The sequence below is a fragment of the Lagenorhynchus albirostris genome, chromosome 1 (genome assembly GCF_949774975.1).
Source record: "Lagenorhynchus albirostris chromosome 1, mLagAlb1.1, whole genome shotgun sequence".
Classification (NCBI taxonomy): Eukaryota; Metazoa; Chordata; class Mammalia; order Artiodactyla; family Delphinidae; genus Lagenorhynchus; species Lagenorhynchus albirostris.
This window is the reverse complement of record NC_083095.1, coordinates 79,293,597-79,316,549: the sequence shown is the minus strand read 5'-3', so window position 1 is coordinate 79,316,549 and position 22,953 is coordinate 79,293,597. Positions and strand designations below refer to the sequence as shown.

At 35.4% G+C, this 22,953-nt stretch overlaps 1 protein-coding gene across 1 annotated transcript in view; it reads left to right on the top strand.

Annotated features, from left to right (window-relative positions):
• The window catches only part of DPH6 (diphthamine biosynthesis 6), a 179,106-nt gene that overhangs the window by 135,460 nt on the left and 20,693 nt on the right, over positions 1-22,953 (top strand). The window contains exon 6 of the mRNA XM_060147010.1: positions 6,814-6,875. Within this exon, the coding sequence (XP_060002993.1) occupies positions 6,814-6,875 (62 nt within the window). The remainder of the gene's footprint in view (positions 1-6,813; positions 6,876-22,953) is intronic.

Here is a 22,953-nt window from a genome sequence, read left to right as displayed (position 1 = left end):
TGCCGATGCAGGGGACAACGGGTTCGTGCCCCGGTCCGGGAAGATCCCACATGCCACGGAGCGGCTGGGCCCGTGAGCCATGGCCGCAGGGCCTGCACGTCCGGAGCCTGTGCTCTGCAACGGGAGAGGCCACAACAGTGAGAGAGGCCCGCATACTGAAAAAAAAAAAAAAAAATATATATATATATATATATATATATAATTGGATACTTGTTGATAAAACAAGTAAATTAAACTGAGAAGTTATTTATTTTGTCTAAGCTTTGTGTTAAATTTTAACTCAGACATTGACTGTATTATGTAAAATATTTCTCTCTAAAGAACTTAAAGCGTAAATCCACTGATAAATATATTTTATTGATAGTAATCTGACCCTGACTTTCCATTCTCAATTATGAAGGATCTGCAGTGTCAGATTCTCTGTGCATATCATCTAGTTAGAAAATACCAAAACCAAAATACATGAGGTAAAGATTAACATCTTTGGGCTTCATAATTATAGATAAGCTAACAGGTTGGGTTTTTTTTTTTTATGTTAAACTGATCTGTTTCTCCAGATGCTTGTTTTAATTATCTTAATAATTGTCTTATTCCATTTAGAGAAATTAAATATCATACAGATTGTACATACAATGCTAAGATGTTTCTAAATGAAGAAACGTGAAAAAATATGTAAGTGTAATTAATAAAATTAAATATTCAATCATCCATTATATTTATAAAAATAAGTTACAAAGACTTTTCATTTGCATATAGTCTATTATTTATGGAAACATCAGTGTTTTAGGCAGTAAAAAATTTCTTGAGAAAAGTTCCATATCTGAGTGTATTCTAGGGTAGGATGAATAATCTTCCTACCGCATCGCTGACTAATATCATCCCACGTATAATAGTATACCAATTTCGAAGAGATCTCGGAGATCAGGGTGGCTTCAGGCCATTGATTTCTCAAGGACAGGAGCTTGAATTGCTAGGAGTCTCTGGATCTTATCCAAGGAAATATTTTATAAAAACAATTTGAAATGCACGTCTTATGGGCAGTGATCGTGAGGTCCCCAATGACTTGTCACTTTCTAATGAACAGAAAAATGGAAGCAAAGACAGATTGCACTTGCACAGGGTAACCAGCATCAGGAGAAAGTCATTACCAACTACAGTAGAACATGTTAGCCTGACCCAAATACGTATTATTTACAGTGTTGATTTAAAGTAGAAAGATTCATTCAGAACAATATGTACATTATTGTATGGAATCTAGACAAGCAGTTTCATTATTAAAACTTAGACATTTTTTGGAAAAGAATTATAGTCTATTTAAATAGTATCATCTCATGAGATAAGAACTCCTAAATCATTGTTTATGTGAAGATGCCTACCAAAATCACCAGACATAACCTCTGATAAATTTACAATGTGTCAAAATTGTTTATTTCTCAGTTCCCACATTTCCTTGGTTTTACACGTCCACTGGAATCATCTATTGATGTGTGTATGTGAAATATCCTTACTGATTGGCCTGCCCTGTGTGAAAGATCTAAATCGTCAGACCATGACTCGTAACAGCATCTCATCCTCACCAAACATGGTGCAGACTGTATTACCAAACTATAATGACTCATACATGCAGCTTATTTCATTATTAACTCTGAGAAAAAAATGTGACTTTTATTTTAGCTATTTTATAGTTTTACAATAATCTCCTAGTGAAATGATCTATAATGTGTTTCAGAAAAATATTTGAAAATCTTCCTTAAAGATTTAAATTTCTATTTATTCTAATTGTTTTAGCTCCATAGAATTTTCAGTGCTTATCCTAGGAATAAATAAATTGAAAATATTTCTATGAATACACAAAAATCTTGAAATAATTTTACCAGGGTGTACTTCTGTGATGAATACAGATTCATATGGAAAAAATGTGCCCAATGTGACTTATGTTTACATATTTTACTGACTGTCTTATCTAAAGGCAAGCCAAATTACTTTACTGCTACATCATGGAATGCAGCCATCTTTGAAATGAGATATTACAGCTATTTCTCTACTTTAACAGTTCAGAACTGGGGCATGATGATTTTGCAATGAATTAAAAGGCTGTAAGGAAAATGGGAAGATTGTTGGCTTGATCTTTCATTGCCCACCTGTATAAAATCACATGCTCTTAAATTCCTTTTCATGCCTTTTAGATAGGCATTTATTTACTCCCAAACCCTTATAGAGAACACAAAACATAAATTCTTAGGTTCAATGATGAGAGACTTTTTAAATGATTTTAATGATGTGTAGCCTGATGCTAAGTGCTAAGGTGATATGTATGTGCTATGTGACCAGTATATATGAGAATCAAGGAATTGGAAGGGTGGCTAAAAAATGACTTCCTGCCATGCTGGCCTTGTACATTCTTGCTCTGAATTTTCCAAATTTCCACCCCAAACCATGGCAGTAATAGATGAATATATGAAGGAAAAGTATGAAAGAGCTGTGCTGGAAAGCATTATAAACATCTCTGTGAATTAAGAATGAATAGACATACAAAATAATTCAGAAATGAAGCTGTGGGGCTCTAATACAGAGGGTCAGGAAATAAGCAAAAGCAACTGGGAGATCACAGTCCTGTGGGGAAACAGACTGAAAGTGCCCCCTCTGAGGGAGAACCTCAAAGAGATAAAAATAAAACATCCATTAAAGAAAAAGCAGTCAATTAGAAAAATAAATTACTCAAAATGAAATAGCAGCAGTATGATGTGAAAAGTAAACAATTAGAAATTTGGGGTGAAACACAGAGTCATTTAAAAAACAAAATAGTGGGCAGAATAAACTCTAGATGAACCAAGTCAAAGACAGAATGAGTGAAGCAGAAAAAAATAATTCATCCAGAAGACAACATTGAAAGCGCAACTTAAAAATATGGAGGATAGGGCTTCCCTGGTGGCGCAGTGGTTGAGAGTCCGCCTGCCGATGCAGGGAACACGGGTTCGTGCCCCGGTCCGGGAAGATCCCACATGCCGCGGGGCGGCTGGGCCCGTGAGCCATGGCCGCTGAGCCTGCGCGTCCGGGGCCTGTGCTCCGCAGGGGAGAGGCCACAACAGTGAGAGGCCCGCGTACTGCAAAAAAAAAAAAAAAAAAAAAAAAAATACAGAGGATAGATAGGTAGGAAAATAGCAATATTTGTGTAATAGATGTTTCAGAAAAAAAATAGAAGGCAGAAAAACAGTATTTACAGATATAATGGCTGAAAACTTAGGTTCGAAGAAAGATGAGTTTTGGAATTGAAAGTGCATAGTAGGTTCAGTGCAGTGTAAATAAAAATAGATACCTTGTGTTAAAATTATAGAATGTCATAGGTAAACTGAAAATTGTACTGTCTAGCACAGAGAAAATGAAGATTCCTTATATGGGAACCACTGTTTGACAGCGTAAATCTCATTAAGAACAACTAAAGCCTGAAGAAGTAATAATATATTACAACTAAACTGTTATGTGGTGGAGATAGAAAAATAGGACATTATCAGACAGGTAAAAACTAGGAGAGTTTACCACTCACAGATCTTCAGTGAAAAAATAAAGAATGGACTTAAGTCAGAAATAAATTGAATTCCAGGAGAAATGAATGACAAACAGTGGTGAGCACAGACACTGTAAAATGTGTTCATAAGCTTACATTTTCTTGCCCAAAATGATGGAACTAAAATTTAACACAGTGATAACAACTTAAATGGTAAAACTTATTTAGTGTCTAGTTAAAAACATGCTAACTTGTTTTGGTCAAAAAGTTGCTAAATGGAATTCCCTGGCGGTCCAGTGGTCAGGCTGCTGGGCTTTCACTGCTGAGGGTGTGGGTTCAGTCCCTGGTGGGGGAACAAAGATCTTGTAAGCTGCACGGCATGGCTAAAAAAAAAAGAAAGATGCTAAACATAAATTCTTAGATTAAAAAAATTAAAAAATAAATTCTTAGATTTATATTATAAGGTTCATAAATTCTTAGATATTTAATACTTTAGACTTAAATACTGTGGTTTTGAATGAATGTTAAAAATTACAAGTGATTACTGGAAGAGTAGAAATTCAGTCTACAGCTTTCTTTTTTTTATTTTTCAGATTAACATGCATTTATTCACTAAATATTTCTTGAAAGCTTACACTTGAAAGTGTTCCAGGCACTGTACTAAGATGAGACCAATGAAAAGGATCACATTTTTAAAAAAGTTTTTATTGGAGTATAGTTGCTTTACAATGTTGTATTAGTTTCTGCTGTACAGCAAAGTGAATCAGCTATACGTATACATATATCCCCTCTTGTTTGGATTTCCTTCTCCTTTAGGTCACCACAGAGCACTGAGTAGAGTTCCCTGTGCTGTACAGTAGGTTCTCATTAGTTATCTATTTTATACATAATATCAATAGTGTATGTATATTGGGAGATTGGGATTGACATATATAGTCTACAGCTTTCTAATCAGCAGAGAAAACAGACAAAATATCCTTTTTGATCCAGTATGAGGCAGAAAGTGGCAAAGGAAAAAATATATATATAAAGTTTAATGTAACAAAAAGTACACAATAAGGTGATGGAAACAGGTCCAGACAAAAAAAAAATTGTAAAATATAAAAAATTTAAAATCAGTTCTTTGAATTTGTATTTATAAGATAGGATAAAAAATTTCAAAACCCAGTTATATGTATATCAGAAAGACGTTAACAAAAGAAAGCTGGTGTTGTAATGTTGATAAATAGAATATATGATAAAAGTCATGTGGAGATGAAAAGCTCACTACTTCTTGATAAAGGAATAATCCTCCCAAGAAGTTTTAGAAATTATGAATTTGTGTCCATAACAACACACCGCTCAAAAGTATAAAACAAAACTTTCAATTATAAGAAATTATTAAAACCAAAATCATAATGGGAGGTTTTAACCACCCCTTTATTTGAAACTGATGGTTCATGGAAACCAAATATTAGTAAGGTCATAGAAATATGAACAGCAGAATTAACAAGATCATAATTTTTTATGTTTAGGTATAAAATCTTACTTTGCTTTCAGCAAATCCACTTTCCAAGTACAAATGGGGCATTTATAAAATTTAATCATTTATAAGTCACAAACGAGCTTCACCACATTTTGAAGAATTATCATATAAAGACTACAGTCTTGACCATATGCAATTAAGTTAGAAGACAACAAAAAGTAGTGAAAGTAAACAAACATGTTTTAACACTTACAAGAGTGTCAAAAATGGATGGACCAGAGCCATAGTAATTACTATAAGTAAATCTCATTAACAATGTGAACTGAAAAAAATAAGTAAAAAGTTATCATTCGTGTTAAAATTTGATATACATGAACAATAATAAATATTGTTTTGGATATGTACATTTGTAGTAAAATTATAAAAGCATAGTTGGGAAATAACATACCAACTTCAAAAGACTGAAGGCTAGGGAAAATAGATTGATTAAGGGTAGATACACTGTGAGATTCTATTATGTTGGTGGTGTTTAAAGAAAAGGTATGGAGGAAATAGGGCAAGATGTTAATGCTTATTAAATCTGGGTGGTGATTACATAGATGCTTGTCTCAAATATTTTATTTACCTACTCATTTTAAACATTGAATTGCAAAGGTTGCAAGGGTTGACAGGAATAAAGGAACTGGACAAAGTCAACAATTAGTTCATCAAGTGTTTACCCAGCCAATTGAAATTTTGGTTTTAATGAATGCATCTTGAGAATAAGATTGCTGTGAAAGGAATCAAATAATCCATCTAGTGCTAGTAGTCTGAGTTGTTTCCTTTGGGATTAATGTAATTTAATATCAGAAGGAGAAGAATCCTTAATCTTTATCTGACTTCCCTTTTATTATTCTGTATGTGATTATAAGAAATACCATGTTACAAAGAAGGCATTTGACTAGAAAAAGAAAATTATTACTCAGTTTGTATAATTAATAAGCTGATTGGTTTAAATCAATAATCAATAAAAATAGCCTATTTAAATGAACCTAAGCCTAATACATGTATTATGGATGTAAATAGCTAAAATGAATTCATTCCTTTCATAGCTGACTTGTGGCATGTGATTTTTTTCCTGGCAGGTTAGTTTTGGAATGTGGGAAGAGGTCCTGTTGTCCACAGTAGTCTACCTATACCCCATCACCCACATAAACTCTGCTATTATATCATTTGAACATCTTTATCAGAGATTATGCAAATGCTGTTGGTACTATGATGATTTTTCAGAGTGTTTCTGTTTTTCCTTGGAAAACACTGTCACACAAGTGGTGATTGAAATGAGCTGTCATTTAATTTGGTAATAGTTATTTGTGTCCATATGCTACTAAGTGAATTAATTATGTAGGCATACAGTTTACGACTCTTTTATTTTCTACTTTTATTCTCCAAATAAGAAGTTTGAAACAGATAAAATAGAAATGTCAGAAAATTCTCACTGTTGTCCATGAGTAAAAAATAATAATAATAATTAAAATACCAAGGATTTAAATTTCATATCTTTGAAATGATACTTTTTTTTTCCATCCTAATTACAATTCCTCAAAAATGAAAAAGGAATTGAAACAATGTGTCTGGTAGTTGATGAAGTGCAATTGAAATGAATTGGAATGAAACTTATTTTTCAGGAGCAAGAAAACCAGTTACCCAAGGGCAATAGAAAAGTAAATACTAGTAAGGTACATTTTGCCTTAAAATACACATACACTAGTTTCCTAGGCAAGGAGGAGCCAAGGGAAGGGAAACGTGTCTTTAAACCTCCATTTTAATTGTTATCTAAAAAAAATTTAACCTTTCTTGGCAGGTTTAGATCCAGATAAACATCTTGGAAAAACCCTGGACCAAATGGAGCCTTATCTCTTAGAGGTAAGAATTTATACTATTTCTCAAAATATAGGCATCTAAAACAGGAAAATAAATAATGCCATGATATAATGATTATACAATCAATTTTTAGAAAAACTCAGATACATTGATGATACAGTTTTATGAAAAAATTAAACCTCTAGTGGATATGAAAGTATGTTTAAAATTAATTACAAAAGTTATGTCAGCTCGTTGAGCTCACTGAAAGAGTAAGTAAACTATACCTAAAAGGAAATTGTTCTGTCAAGAAGTTTACTTTTGGGCTTCCCTGGTGGCGCAGTGGTTGAGAGTCCACTTGCCGATGCAGGGGACACGGGTTCGTGCCCCGGTCCGGGAAAATCCCACATGCCGCGGAGCGGCTGGGCCCGTGAGCCGTGGCCGCTGAGCCTGCGCATCCAGAGCCTGTGCTCCGCAAGGGGAGAGGCCACAACAGTGAGAGGCCCGCGTACCGCCAAAATAAATAATTAAATAAATAAGTTTGCTTTTATTAAAATCGACATTGTTAAGTACTATACAGTACCTGATAGTCTCCATCAGTACCTAATCAGGTGCATTTCCATCAGAAATGTGAGTGGAAACTTCCTTTAGAGATTATCTAATCTAACCTCTTCTTTTTTACCAATTAGGAAATTAATTTGCAGAGTAGTAAATAAATTATCCCAAGGCTTCAAATTACAATTATTTAACCCTTATCATTGTTAAATCTTGAATGTGTTCTAAATATTAAAGAAAGGTTTTGTTATTTTTACTCTTTTCTATTAATTTATTATATTAATTATATTAATATATTAATTATATATTAATTATATTATATATATTTATTATATTATATTAATTATATTAATTTCTGTGACAGAAGTGAACTCCTCTATTATCATTTTTCCCTCCCATGTTCTTCATCAAAATTGTCTCTGGACATTGTTAATACCATTGCTGTGATATGAACTGTTAGCAGGTGTACTCTTCACTAACTGTATAGATTTCACATCTTCTTTCAGACTTATTTGTATTTGATTATTGTATGGCTTATCAATATGTACCAAATGCTTAGAAATCCCTAAAATGCTAATTCCTTCTTTTATTAAGCATTATTAAGCATCTAATATGTGCCAGGGAAATAGTAATGATTAAAATTAAAATGCAATGCTTATATAATTGTGACAAATTATATTTGATTTCTAGATAATTTGGTGTCATTTATTTAAGTATATCTGATGGACATGATTGCTTTCCATGCCCTTCTGATAGGACTCTTCTCACAGCAGTTTGTTCTGTGGCCAACATATCTATGTTCACATCTATTCACTACCATCAGACTAAATTTTGTTTCTGCAAAAACAATGTGTAGATAAATAATGAAATTAAATTTATGAGGGTGAAAGTAAGAGAACTTCGGAAATGGGAGACTGGAGCTTTGGCAAAAGAGCTTTTGTAAGCTGCTTCTAAAATTTGAAGTGAGTTCTGGTTTCAAGCATGTAGGGATTCTTTGTGGAAAAGGTTAAGTAAAGTTTTAGGATTGCCATGATGTTGATTGTGAATTAACCTGTATGTTATCATATATGTTTAAACACAAAAATGCAGAAATTATTTTATTCAACTTCAGCAAGTTCCTCACATGACCTGGAAATCTTACATTTCATTAGAAAAATAATCTACCCATTCTCTATAATGGTAATTTTATTCCTTCTCTGCTCCTCAAATTTCAAATCCCTTCATATTTTCTCCTCACAACGAGAGGATGACTTGTTTCTTCCTTCACAGAAAAAATAGAAATCATCATCCTGGGAATCCCTCCACCTCTTAGCACCACTCCTTCTAACTGATGCGCACTTACACCTATCCTTGCTTGCTGTGATGGGGAGAAGTGTCCTTCATCCTGTCTATGGCTAATCCACTCTCTGTGCTCTAGATCCCATTAGCATCTGCCTTCTTAGAGACCTTGCAATCAACCCTCCCCCTCCAGTATCTTCCTCCTCTCTCTCTTTATGGTCTCCTTCACATCACTGTTGAAACATTCCACCATCTCTCCCATCCTAAAGATTCCCTCCCTCTACTCTAGGTATTTCTCTAGCGACCTCTCTTTATTCTTTGCTTCAAAACCAAAAATTTCAGAAGTGTTATCTGTATTCATAGTACTTCTTCGCGTCTCAGACACCTCATATACCTAGCGTCTTACTTATTTTTCCACCTCTAAATGGGTACAGCTCTAATCAAGATCACCCATGATCTCCAGTTTTACCAAACCCAACAGACACTTCTCAGTCCTTATTTGACAGTTATAAACATTTCTTCTTGAAATGCTTATACCGGCATTCGTGATGCCACACTTTCCTAGGTTTTCTCCTTTGCTTCTGGACACTCTTAGTCTCTTTTGCTAGTTCCTATTCTCATCTCCATTTTCAGTCTACAGACTTCCTGGGTGATCTCAGTCACTCACATGACTTTCATTACTAGCTCTATTCTGATAACTCCCAAATATTTCTAGCCTAGATTTCTCTGCTAAATTCTAGTGCCCAAAGGCACTGCAAATTAAATCTCTCCAAACTTGATTGTGGGCTTTATATCTATCACTTTTTGCCATTCCCTTTGTCATCGCCTTAATTCAGATGCCTGTCACTTCAAGCCTAGAGTATTACTGATACCTCCAAATTTGCCTCTATTTTCCATTTTATTTCTCAAAGAATTTATTTTGCTACTGCCTCAAGATCATTGTTCGAATATATTCTACTGTAATTGTGTCACTCACTTCAAAACTTTACATGAGTCCCCATTGCCTACAGGCTAAAATCCAAATTCTTTACACTCCTCTCCCTCACCTACTCTATCCAACCCATTAACATGATCTTGTCTATTCTATCTCCAGAATATATTCCAAATCCAAGCACTTCTCACTGCCTCTGCTCCTACCACCAGACCATCATCATCTCTTATCTGGAATACTCCATCAACCCCCAACTGGTCTGCTTACTTCTGTCATTGCCCTGTTATGATCCATTATTCATACAGATGCCAGAGTGATTTTTTTTAAAGTGTAAATCAGATATATCACTATTTTGTTTAAAGTTTCAGTGGTTTTTCATTTCAATTAGAATAACATCCAAACTCCTGTGAGATCACAACCACTGAGACCCTGTATGATGAGCATTTTATCAATCTTTTGTCTCGTTTTCTCCCAGTCTAACTCACTCACTGAGCCATGGCCAGATATGCCTCTTTTATTACTTAAGCACACTTTATTTACCCTTTTTCTCCTTAAGACTTTCCTCTGCTTGAGGGTTTTTTTTTCCTCAGACCATCACATGGTTAATGCTTTCTCATAATGTGACAGCTCAAGTGCTACTTTCTCAGTTCAAAAGCTCTCCCTGACTACCCCAGCTAAAGTAGGTCTCCTCAAATTACTTTATTTGTTTCTCTGTCTACATGTATATTTTCTGTTGCCTCTCCTCTTACTCCACTAGAATGTAAGCTCCAATAATATTATCAAGATTTTGGCAAAAACATGAGTTCTTTAGTTCTTTCATTCACTTGTTTGTTCTGTCTGTCCATTCATCGCTCTCATCTTTAAATTATTTAACATTTATTGAGGACCTGTTATGTGACAGATGCTGTGGTGAGCACTAAATAAGTAAATTAGTAAATTAAGTAAACAAGATCCTTGTTCTTGAGGAGTTTACAATCTGTTACTGCTGTTTTCAGACCTGAGAGGAAAACTGGGGACCGTGTTAAAAATGCCTATACTCTTTTCCCATTCCAAGAAATTTCAGTTCTGAAAGACCAGGAATTTGACCTTTAAATAAGCACGAGGTAATTTTGACATAATGATCAAATGTATAATCTTCTAGTTCCTCAATACCAACAACATACTTCAAGTCCTATCTTTCTAGATTTCTCTGAAAGAGTGTATCCTAGCAAACAGAATCCAACAGCACATTAAAAGGATCATACACCATGATCAAGTGGGGTTTATTCCAGGAATGCAAGGATTCTTCAATATACGCAAATCAATCGTGATACACCATATTAACAAATTGAAGGAGAGAAACCATATGATCATCTCAATAGATGCAGAGAAAGCTTTTGACAAAATTCAACACCCATTTATGATAAAAACCCTGCAGAAAGTAGGCATAGAGGGAAATTTCCTCAACATAATAAAGGCCGTATATGACAAACCCACAGCCAACATCGTCCTCAATGGTGAAAAACTGAAACTGTTTCCACTAAGATCAGGAACAAGACAAGGTTGCCCACTCTCACCACTCTTATTCAACATAGTTTTGGAAGTTTTAGCCACAGCCATCAGAGAAGAAAAGGAAATAAAAGGAATCCAAATTGGAAAAGAAGAAGTAAAGCTGTCACTGTGTGCAGATGACATAACACTATACTTAGAGAATCCCAAAGATGCTACCAGAAAGCTACTAGAGCTAATCAATGAATATGGTAAAGTAGCAGGATACAAAATCAATGCACAGAAATCTCTGGCATTCCTATACACTAATGATGAAAAATCTGAAAGTGAAATCAAGAAAACACTCCCATTTACCATTGCAACAAAAAGAATAAAATATCTAGGAGTAAACCTACCTAAGGAGACAAAAGACCTGTATGCAGAAAATTATAAGACACTGATGAAAGAAATTAAAGGTGATACAAATAGATGGAGAGATATACCATGTTCTTGGATTGGAAGAATCAACATTGTGAAAATGACTCTACTACCCAAAGCAATATACAGATTCAATGCAATCCCTATCAAACTACCACTGGTATTTTTCAGAGAACTAGAACAAAAAATTTCATGATTTGTATGGAAACACAAAAGACCCCGAATAGCCAAAGCAATCTTGAGAATGAAAAATGGAGCTGGAGGAATCAGGCTACCTGACTTTAGACTATACTACAAAGCTGCAGTAATCAAGACAGTATGATACTGGCACAAAAACAGAAATATAGGTAAATGGAACAGGATAGAAAGCCCAGAGATAAACCCACGCACATATGGTCACCTTATCTTTGATAAAGGAGGCAGGAATGTACAGTGGAGAAAGGACAGCCTCATCAATAAGTGGTGCTGGGAAAGCTGGACAGGTACATGTAAACGTATGAGATTAGATCACTCCCTAACACCATACACAAAAATAAGCTCAAAATGGATTAAAGACCTAAATGTAAGGCCAGAAACTATCAAAATCTTAGAGGAAAACATAGGCAGAACACTCTATGACATAAATCACAGCAAGATCCTTTTTGACCCACCTCCTAGAGAAATGGAAATAAAAATAAACAAATGGGACCTAATGAAACTTCAAAGCTTTTGTACAGCAAAGGAAACCATAAACAAGACCAAAAGAAAACCCTCAGAATGGGAGAAAATATTTGCAAATGAAGCAACTGACAAAGGATTAATCTCCAAAATTTATAAGCAGCTCATGCAGCTCAATAACAAAAACACAAACAACCCAATCCAAAAATGGGCAGAAGACCTAAATAGACATTTCTCCAAAGAAGATATACAGACTGCCAACAAACACATGAAAGAGTGCTCAACATCGTTAATCATTAGAGAAATGCAAATCAAAACTACAATTAAATATCATCTCACACCAGTCAGAATGGCCATCATCAAAAAATCTAGAAACAATAAATGCTGGAGAGGGTGTGGAGAAAAGGGAACACTCTTGCACTGCTGGTGGGAATGTGAATTGGTACAGCCACTAGGGAGAACAGTATGGAGGTTCCTTAAAAAACTACAAATAGAACTACCATATGACCCAGCAATCCCACTACTGGGCATATACCCTGAGAAAACCATAATTCAAAAAGAGTCATGTACCAAAATGTTCATTGCAGCTCTATTTACAATAGCCAGGAGATGGAAACAACCTAAGTGTCCATCATCGGATGAATGGATAAAGAAGATGTGGCACATATATACAATGGAATATTACTCAGCCATAAAAAGAAACAAAATTGAGCTATTTGTAATGAGGTGGATAGACCTAGAGTCTGTCATACAGAGTGAAGTAAGTCAGAAAGAGAAAGACAAATAACATATGCTAACACATATATATGGAATTTAAGATAAAAATAATGTCTTGAAGAACCTAGGGGTAAGACAGGAATAAAGACAGACCTATTAGAGAATGGACTTGAGGATATGGGGAAGGGGAAGGGGAAGCTGTGACAAAGTGAGAGAGTGGCATGGACATATATACACTACCAAACGTAAAATACATAGCTAGTGGGAAGCAGCCGCATAGCACAGGGAGATCAGCTCCGTGCTTTGTGACCACTTAGAGGGGTGGGATAGGGAAGGTGGAAGGGAGGGAGATGCAAGAGGGAAGAGATATGGGAACATATGTATATGTATAACTGATTCACTTTGTTATAAAGCAGAAACTAACACACCATTGTAAAGTAATTATACTCCAATAAAGATATAAAAAAAAACAGTATATGCCTTGTTTATGTGTTGGGAGGGAGAGATATAAAGCAGAATTTTATTTATTTTATGCAAATCATTCATTTATGGAAATGAAAGATTAGCATATGACTTACTTATGAACCTGTCACTCCTTGCTCTACAGCTTTTGATGACTCCTATTTGCTATAGAACAAAGTCCAAACTGCTTAGTATATACTTTAAGGCCCTCTTTTATCTGGTTTTAACCTACTTCCCTAGGCTGATATTTACCACCCACTCCTCCCACTTCCAGGAATCTTATGGTCTGGTCTCTTGGACTGATTTCTACTCCTGTTCCCTTGGACCTCCTGATATTTCTTACTCCACTGGGACCTTACTCCTTTCCACTTTCTCTGTCCTTTGACTATTAGTCTCAGATGCTCACCAGTCTTCCCATAAAGTTTTCTCCATTTTACCCGAAGGACTTAATCTCTTGGAGTGTATGCCTTCCACTCACTCCTGAATTTCTGAATACTTCCTTAGCTTCCTCTTGGGGCTTCCGATTATATTCCACCCCTTATATATTGTGGTTCCATCCATAGCCATATTTATGGTGATATTAAATACCTACGTGACTTCAAGTACCAATTTTTTTTCTTTTTTGTGGTACGCGGGCCTCTCACTGTTGTGGCCTCTCCCGTTGTGGAGCACAGGCTCCGGACGCGCAGGCTCAGCGGCCATGGCTCACGGGCCCAGTAGCTCCATGGCATGTGGGATCTTCCCGGACCAGGGCACAAACCCGTGTCTCCTGCATCGGCAGGCGGACTCTCAACCACTGCACCACCAGGGAAGCCCTTCAACTACCAATTTTATTCTTATGACAGTTAAGGCTATTTCTCCATCATCTTTCTATGCCTAAGACATGTGTTTTTTCTTTTGTTTTTTTTTGCCATGCCATGTGGCATGGGGATCTTGTTCTCTGACCAGAGATCAAACCCGTGCCCCCTGCAGTGGGAATGTGGAGTCTTAACCTCTGGACCACCAGGGAATAGATACATGCATATGCATAACTGAATCACTATGATGTATACCTGCAACTAATGCAACATTGTTAATCAACTATACTCCAATACAAAATAAAAAGGTAAAAAAAAAGACGTATTCAGCTGCCAACTGGGCACCTTTCCCTCTTAGGTATCTTCAAGCACCTCAGCCTCAACTGTGGAGAACCGAACATTTCTTTCCTGACATCTATGCCGTATTTATGTTTCCTGACAGTGAAAGGCCCCATTGTTTCCTCGGGTATCCAAGCCCCCCAAAAAAAAAAAAATTAAAAATGAATTGTAATAAATCATTTCATATAATCCATTATTCATAAATAAGGCCTCAAGTCCTTCTCATTCTACCTTCCTAATATCGTATTATCTGTTCCTTTTTGTCCTCATGTCACCACATTAGAGTCTTCCCTATCTTCTTTTTTTTTAAATTAATTTTCATTGGAGTATAGTTGCTTTACAATGTTGTGTTAGTTTCTACTGTATAGCAAAGTGCTTCCCTATCTTCTTTTTCAAGTCTGTCTCCTCCCTGTCTTGCCCCTTGTCCCTCCATTGTCCATATATTGCCATCATGATATATATGAATTCAAATCTGATCATATCACACTTTCATTTCAAAAAGCAAACTTTTGAGTTGCTCCCCATTGTCTTAAAATAAAATTTAAACTTCTAACACAGCACAGTCTGTCCGTGGGGAAGAGTGAAGCTTGTAAGGTATACAATCTCCAGCATCTACCCTATCCTTCATCAACTCTGAATAGTTGATGATTTCCCTAGAGTGAGCATCCCCTCATACCTCCATGTTCTACTCGCCTTCTACTCGCCTTCTCTGCATGTTTTCTCTCTCCTTCACTCTACTAAATCCAATTTGTCCTTAAAGTCTAAATTCAGAGTTTAGTACTATGAGGTTGTCTTGCTTAAATAAGCCTTTTTTGAGCCTGCCATTTTCCTCTTTGCCTCCTGGTATGTAGCACTTCTCATGCTATATAATATTTTTCTCTTAATGTTTATTATAAAGTTAAGGCATGTAATATGTAAAAACATGAATTCAAATAGTATAAAATATAGTGAAAAATATTCCACTGACTCCAAGCTCCAGTTTTTCTGTCCTTTCCCAGAGCAACAACTCTTTTCTGCTCTAGGGTATCTTATCAAAAACATTTTTGCATATGTAAAAAATGTATGCATGTGTTTATCCACTTTAACCTGAATTGGAGTATACTATGCACATTAGTGTCCATCTTCCATTTTAATACATGAAAATTCAGGTCATTTGTTTCCACATCATTGTGTTCTATTACATACACACAAAACCTGTTCTTTATTGATAGATTTTATTCTTTATTGATCCTTTTCATGTCTTTTGCTATTACAAATAATGCTAGAATGAACATTACATATAATTTGGGGCATGTATGAGTTTATCTATAGGATAAAATTCTAGAATGGACATGCTGGGTCAAAAGTATATATGTTTTTAATTTTAATAGATACTTAAGAAATCCATTTCCAGTTATGGTGGAATAACTTGCATGAGATCAACTCTCCCAATTCAAACAACTAGAAAAGTGGTATGTAATTAAAACAAATTAACGTTGGCAGGCATTAGAGACTACAAAAACTGAAATAATTTGAGGGGCCAGAATTCTAGAGAGGATGGAAGCCCTGAACGTTGCCTCTTCTTCTAATTCAAAAATGCTACAGAAGTGCCAAGAAGCTGAGGAGAAAACTCCAGCTGAGAAGCTGACTTGGACTTTCAGCAGCTTCACAGGGCTAGGGAGACAAAAATTAGAATTCAGGGCAAACCAAAGTGGAATGGACCTGCTTAACCCTCCAAGTTTTCAGTTGGATTTATACATGGACTCTAACTTAGGAATAAAGGCAAACCAGAAATAGTGCAGCCCTTGCAAATGCTTATATCCAACTTTGAATCGTATCAATCCTAGAGTGAATTAAAGTGATCTGATCCTACTCTTATTGCCTATTTCTCTCTGGAGAAAAATAATGTGATTCAGAGCCTTAGATTTTACATATCTCACATACAGTTTTCAGGAGGCAATCAAAAATTACCAAGCATATCAGAAGACCTGAGAAGATAACTGAAACGAAGAAAAAAACACAAAATAGAAACAGTCCCAGAGGATATCTATTTAATCAGATTATCAGATGTAGACTTTAAAATGACTATGGTAGGGCTTCCCTGATGGCGCAGTGGTTGAGAGTCCACCTGCCAATGCAGGGGACACGGGTTCCTGCCCCGGTCTGGGAAGATCCCACATGCCGTGTAGCGGCTGGGCCCGTGAGCCGTGGCTGCTGAGCCTGCGCGTCCGGAGCCTGTGCTCCACAACGGGAGAGGCCACAACAGTGAGAGACCCGCATACCGCAAAAAAAAAAAAAAAAAAGACTATGGCATTGGGTGAATAGATGAACTATTTTAGGGGATATTTGAAAGCTATATCAAATAATCAAATAGAATTCTGGAACTTAAAAATACAATACCTAAAACTAAGAACACAATACATGAGTTTACCCGTAGATTAGATACAGTTGTATAGACAATTAAAGAACTGGAAGATAGGGCAATGTAAAATATCCAACCTGAAGCACAGAGAGAATAGAATGGAAATAGAGACAAGAATATGAGATGTAAGGAAGAGAAGTTTATCATACATGTAATTGGAGTTGCAGGAGTGGAAGAGAGAAAGGAAAGAACAGAAGCAGCGTTTGAAGAGATTTTAGGACTTTGCTGTGATTATTTTTGCTGATTTTGACAAGTAGCTTCTCAGGATGGTTTAAAATTGCTCTAAAAGGGAGGGGTGAATATAAATGGATAGTTGTACATTTTGAACAGGAATTCTTTTCCCTGATAGTTATAGATAATTATGCAAAGCAATCTGAGTGTCTTTTTCTCTGGCTTCTGTGTAGTCTAATCTGTGTATGTGGATTTTCTGTAAAGTGAGTACTTAATATTTATACAGTTAGAAATTTGTTTCTCAGCTTATTCACAACAGTTATCTGACACAATCCACATTTTAATTCAGACTGCCCAGGTTTTTTGCTCTCTTTTTGTTTCCTTTCATTTTTGCATATGCTCATAAAGGAGACTCAATCAGTTGCCTGATGTACACATAGTACAGTGATTCTAATATAAAAGTGAATGAGTCATTTGTCAAACTCTATCTTCTTTCTGAATTTAGAAAGTATTTTTTAACCTATTATCTAGGACTCTGGTCTTCTGCATCATTGTCTAAGACAAATCAGATTTTAAGGAATGCCTGTATCTCCTTATCTTTATGAATAATGTGATTAACCTCATTAAGTGATTTTAAAGAGCAACCACATGTTCATTTTTCGACTTGTTGGCACAACTCTCTTGAATAGTCAAGGAGTCCAAAAGAAGGGGAGAAAGCAGACAACCTTTGAACTTGCAGGGGTGGGAGAGAAAGAGGTTAGGTAGAGGAACCCAGTGTGTTTACCTGCCTCAGATCCCCTGAGCCACTTTTTATGTACTGTGTAATGTGTCACATGTACTGTGACATGACTTATTAACTGTAATGTCAATTTTGCTAATATATTAATCTTTGAATATATTGCTATATTCAAGGGTTCATATTTTTAAGTTAGGGAATTTTTGCATATTATAATGATTTCCCATGCAGGAATTAATATTGTGAGAATTACAGAGAAGTTGGTGGCGGGAGTTGTGGAGAGAAGATGATACCTTTGGGCAAGAGTCCTTTCATAGTTCCTTCAGATCCCATAGGGTAAGAGGCAGTGTGGGATAGCAATCAGCAAGTTACCTCTGTACCTAGGAGCCCAGGTGTGAATCCTACCCCTGACTCTACTGCTTACCTGAAATGTTGATCTAGTTAGTTTCCCATATATAAAATGGAAGTAATAACAATGAAATGATATATAAAGTGCTTAGCTCAGCATCCGGCAATGTTAAATGTTAACAATGTTTACTATTATGAGTAAAATTTATAATGTTAAATGTTAGCAATGTTAGCAGGTTTACTATTATGAGTAAAATTTGCCATTACTAAAGAATGTTAACAATGTTTATTATTAAATGTTAGCAGTGTTTACTATTATGAGTAAAATTTGCCATTACTAAAGAATAATCTGGAAACTTTTCTGCCTTACAAAATACACAGAGAACTGGGTAGACACTATAATTGGGGTCATATTTAAAACTCTCAAGGGATTTTTAACTGGCATATATCAACATGTGAGGCAGCAGTCCTAACAGAAAAATGGCAGAAGCTATGGAGAACCACTATACAGAAAATGTCTTAAAACCTAATACAGACCGAAGAGATGCTCAGACTGATTTAGTATCAGAGAAATACAAATTAAAGCAACAGTGGGATGTTACTTGTACCAGTTTGGCAAAAATGCGAAAGCTGGATAATGCCAGTTATTGACAGGTGGGGATTTGTAGAACCCCTCTAAGAATGTGGACAGGTACTTCCATTCTGGAGAGCAATATTGTAATACCTAGATTAAATGTCCCTATACTCCTTGATGAAGCAATTCTCCTATCAGTCCCTAAGGGGACATGAGTGAGACTAGTCCTTTGCAGGGTTAGTTTTGATGGTGTTGGGTTGGGGTTGTTGGAGGCAACATGGATGTCCATTCCTGGGAGAGCTTTTAGTTAAAACGTGGTAGGCACACCTTACAAACTACAGATTTACAGTTAAACAGATACATTCAATGTGCGAATGGCAGCAAAGTGCTGAATGAATAAAAGCAACATTGAGATAAATTAAAAATATAGTATACATTTAAATACATTTAAATAATACATTTGCAAGGACATAGACAAGAGATACACATGGAATACTTTAAAATATTTGCCTGTGATAAGGAGAAAAATGGGGATAAAGAATAGAGATAAACAGGAATTTTTATTTTTTATTTCTTATTGAAGTATAGTTGATGTACAATATTATGTAAGTTACAGGTGTGCAGTATAGTTATTCACAATTTTTAAAGGTTATACTCCATTTATAGTTATTATGAAATATTGGCTATATTTCCTATGCTGTACAATATATCCCCATAGCTTAGTTATACGTAATAGTTTGTAGCTCTTAATTCCCCACCCCTATGTTGCCACTCCCCCTGTCCCTCCCCCTGCCACTCCCCCTGTCCCTGTAAATAAATGGGAATTTTTAAAAAAAACAATAAAAGAATACCTGACTATTGCTGAAAATTTGAGATATGATAAAATATAGGGTAGCAAATAAAAAGCATAGTTCTGCCCCATGATGCACACGGCTAACATGTCGGTGGATTCCATGTTGTTTTATTGTACACACAGTGTTCATTGTACACACAAGCTCATGTCATTAAATACTTGTACATATTGTATTTACATAATTTGGTACAACTATACATACAGTTTGTTTCCTTTTTTTCTCCTAATATGCTGTGTTTATTTTCCCACATAACTAAATCTATTGGAAAATACATTAATTAATGGCTGTGCAGATTCCATTATATTTATATTCTACATATGAATATAGCATAGTGAATTTAACAAGTTATCTCTTGGGAATATTTCTTTCTAAATTATTATAAATAATGTTATTTATTTTTAAATTATTATAAATAATTTTGTGATTATTATCTTTCCTAATAAATCGTCATGTACATTTCTGATTATTACTTTCTTTAGATAAATCCCTAGGAATGTAATTTCTGGGTCAAAAAATACAACAACTTCAAGGCTTATACATTTATTACTCTAAATTAACTGTGGAATCATTTTAGTCATTGATTCTTAAATTTCTATAGGTTCCTAAAATTATCATCTGAACAATGGAGTCAAAAATCATTTTATCTTTTGTGCTTTTTTCCCCCAAGATTATTTTCTCACTGTTCAAAAAAAGAAGATGAATTTTAATATGAAAATTACATCAAATTTTAAAGGTTTTGGGCCGTTATTTAAATGTTTGTTAAGAGTATTCCTATTTTGTGATATTTTACAATGTTTGTCAAAGTTAATACTCTCAAATGGTCCTTCAAACTTTGCTATGGGAAGCAACCCTCTGAGTCTTTCCTGCCTCTCACTCATATCACCATCTTACTTTCATCTCTTATAGTTGATTTTTACCTCCATGTCTATGTATTACTTCATGATTTCCCCCAATTCTAGAACTATTTGTTGACTGCTCACTCTAGATTATACAGATTTAGCTATCTTTACTCCCTTTGCCTCCATCACATATGTGTACTGTTTCCCTCATTCCATCTTCTCATACAGTTATATTGCAATTCCAGTTGGATGAATAGTCAAGTGTTTAAATTACGATCACTATGAAAATTCAAAACACAGCTGAGTTAGATAATAAACTCTGGTAATAAACCTTTCCTGTACAACTTTTTACTTTTTCATTTGAATTAATAATTGTCTTGTTTTATTCACTTATTTATTATTCCATGTACCAATCACTAATTCAGTGCTGTACTCACTGCCAATTTTCTAGTCTCTTAGCCAGATGTTCAGACATGTTAAGTAGTTTCTCAGTTTCCTCCTCCTGAAGTCGTTTCCAGGGCCCTCTGACCTGTATGTAATCTGGGCCAGTTTCCTTCTATGTTACGAGGCTGTCATACTATCATCTCATAATCCTGGAGAACCCTTTACCTTTCTTCTTTGTTGAAGCCCTCATTTCCTGGATCCAGCATCTTCCTTTTTCTTTGTTTTATTCTCATTTTTGTGAAGCACATTCTCTATAAGATTTTAATAAATGGTCCACAGGAGGTAAGTGTTTTGAGACACTGCATATCTGTAAATGTCTTCATTATTTCCTTGCATTTGATTGGTTCTTCAGCAGGTCATAAATTCTATTTTTGGAATATTTTCCCTCTGGATCTTGATAGTATTGCTTCATTCCCTTGCAGTTGGTATATGCTGTTGAGAAGCCTAAAGTCATTCTAATTCCTGACTATTTGTATGCAACCTTATTTATTTCTCTCTCCATCTCTCTGTAAGAGTATGTAAGATATTTCTGTTGCCCCAAGAATTGTAAAGTCTTATGTGCTGTGTCTTGGGTGTGCATATTTTTATCCATTGTGCTGAGACAGGTAGAATTTTCAGCTTGAAAATTTCAGTTCTGGGAAATTTCCTTGAATTACTTCACTGGTGTTTTCCTCCCCTTTGATTTTGCTTCTTTGAATTCCTATTATTTAGATGTCTTTTAATTTTTACCTACATCATTTTTCCCCTTTCTGGGAGACTTTCTCAATTTTACCTTCAAAAATTTTAATTGAGTTTTTCCATATCTTATTTTTAATTTCTAAAAACTTATTTTTGTTTTCTGAATGTTCTTTTTTTAATCTATAATACTTTATCCTTATTATAATTTTTCTTCTCTCCTGCATAGTCCTTTTTCTCCATTGTTTACTTTGGTGTCTCTAACTTTCATTTTAGAGATGTTTCTGCTAATCTTTGGTGTTCTACTCATATTTAAGAGTAGGGACCTAAAATTTTTGTGGTAAGCACTAAGTGTGTGGATGGAGCTTTGTGACCTTGAGTTTCACTACAGGGAAGTATATCTAGGTCATTTAATCTGAGCTAGTTAGATTTCAAAGAAAAGGATTCTCCAGTCTGCTCTTGAAGTGAACGCATGCTGCAGGTTTTTTTGTTTGTTTTGTTTTCTGGGAGTTGAACAAGGAAAATGCTAGAGGTCTCCGAATCTTGTGTGCATACATTAACTGAATCCCTCTGTTTTTATTATAGTACCTCTGCCCTCAGCTGTGTTTCTTTTCTCCCAGGCTAGTTCCTCTGTCTCACCCTCTGCAGAGAATAAACCTTCAATGTTCTGCCATGGTGGAGGAGAGGCAGTTGCCAGCCTAGAGTGAAAGGATCTGGGGATCTGACTGCTTGTTAAACACACTGCCAATCAACCCTTCTTATTTTGGTGTCCTTCTCACATTTTCCCTTTACTTCCAGAGGTACCCAGTGCCACCAACTCATTACCTTATTGTTTTAGAGGAAGGAGTTATTTTACTGAGTAAATTGGTTTGGTCCTCTGCATTCTCCACTGTCGGTCGGCCTAGGATCCAGTGTTCTTGGGTCTATTAAATTTGTTGATCCTGTCACTTGCTCTCTGCTTTTCTGCATCTTTTTGAGTTTATGCCATTTTATGAAATACCTCCCATGAAGGTTTTAGAAGGGGGTGGGAGTAGATGCATGGATTCAATCCACTGTCTTTACCAGAAGCAGTTACTCTTAAATCAAGAGATTTCTTAAGATCATCCAAGTAAAAGTTGTCTGCGAAATGGAAGAATGAAACCATATCATATAAAAATTGTGAATATATAGAATTGGTTGCTTTTTCCAGAACTATTCACATAGAATTGGGAAATTGGACTTCTAGCCTTGAGTCAAAGGTAAGTAGATATGTACTAAGGAGTATACCACTCAGCTAGGTGCTATAAGAGCTAAAACCAGATATGTGCAATGCTGATTTCAAGCTTAAAGCTGTATTTCAAGTTCTGTTTTATATGAGTTAGCTTGTCTTCCTTATGGGTTTGACAAAAGAGCAATTTACAATCCAAGCTACCTATCACTTAAAAGCAAAAGATAAAGAGAACTTCACTAAAGTTGATT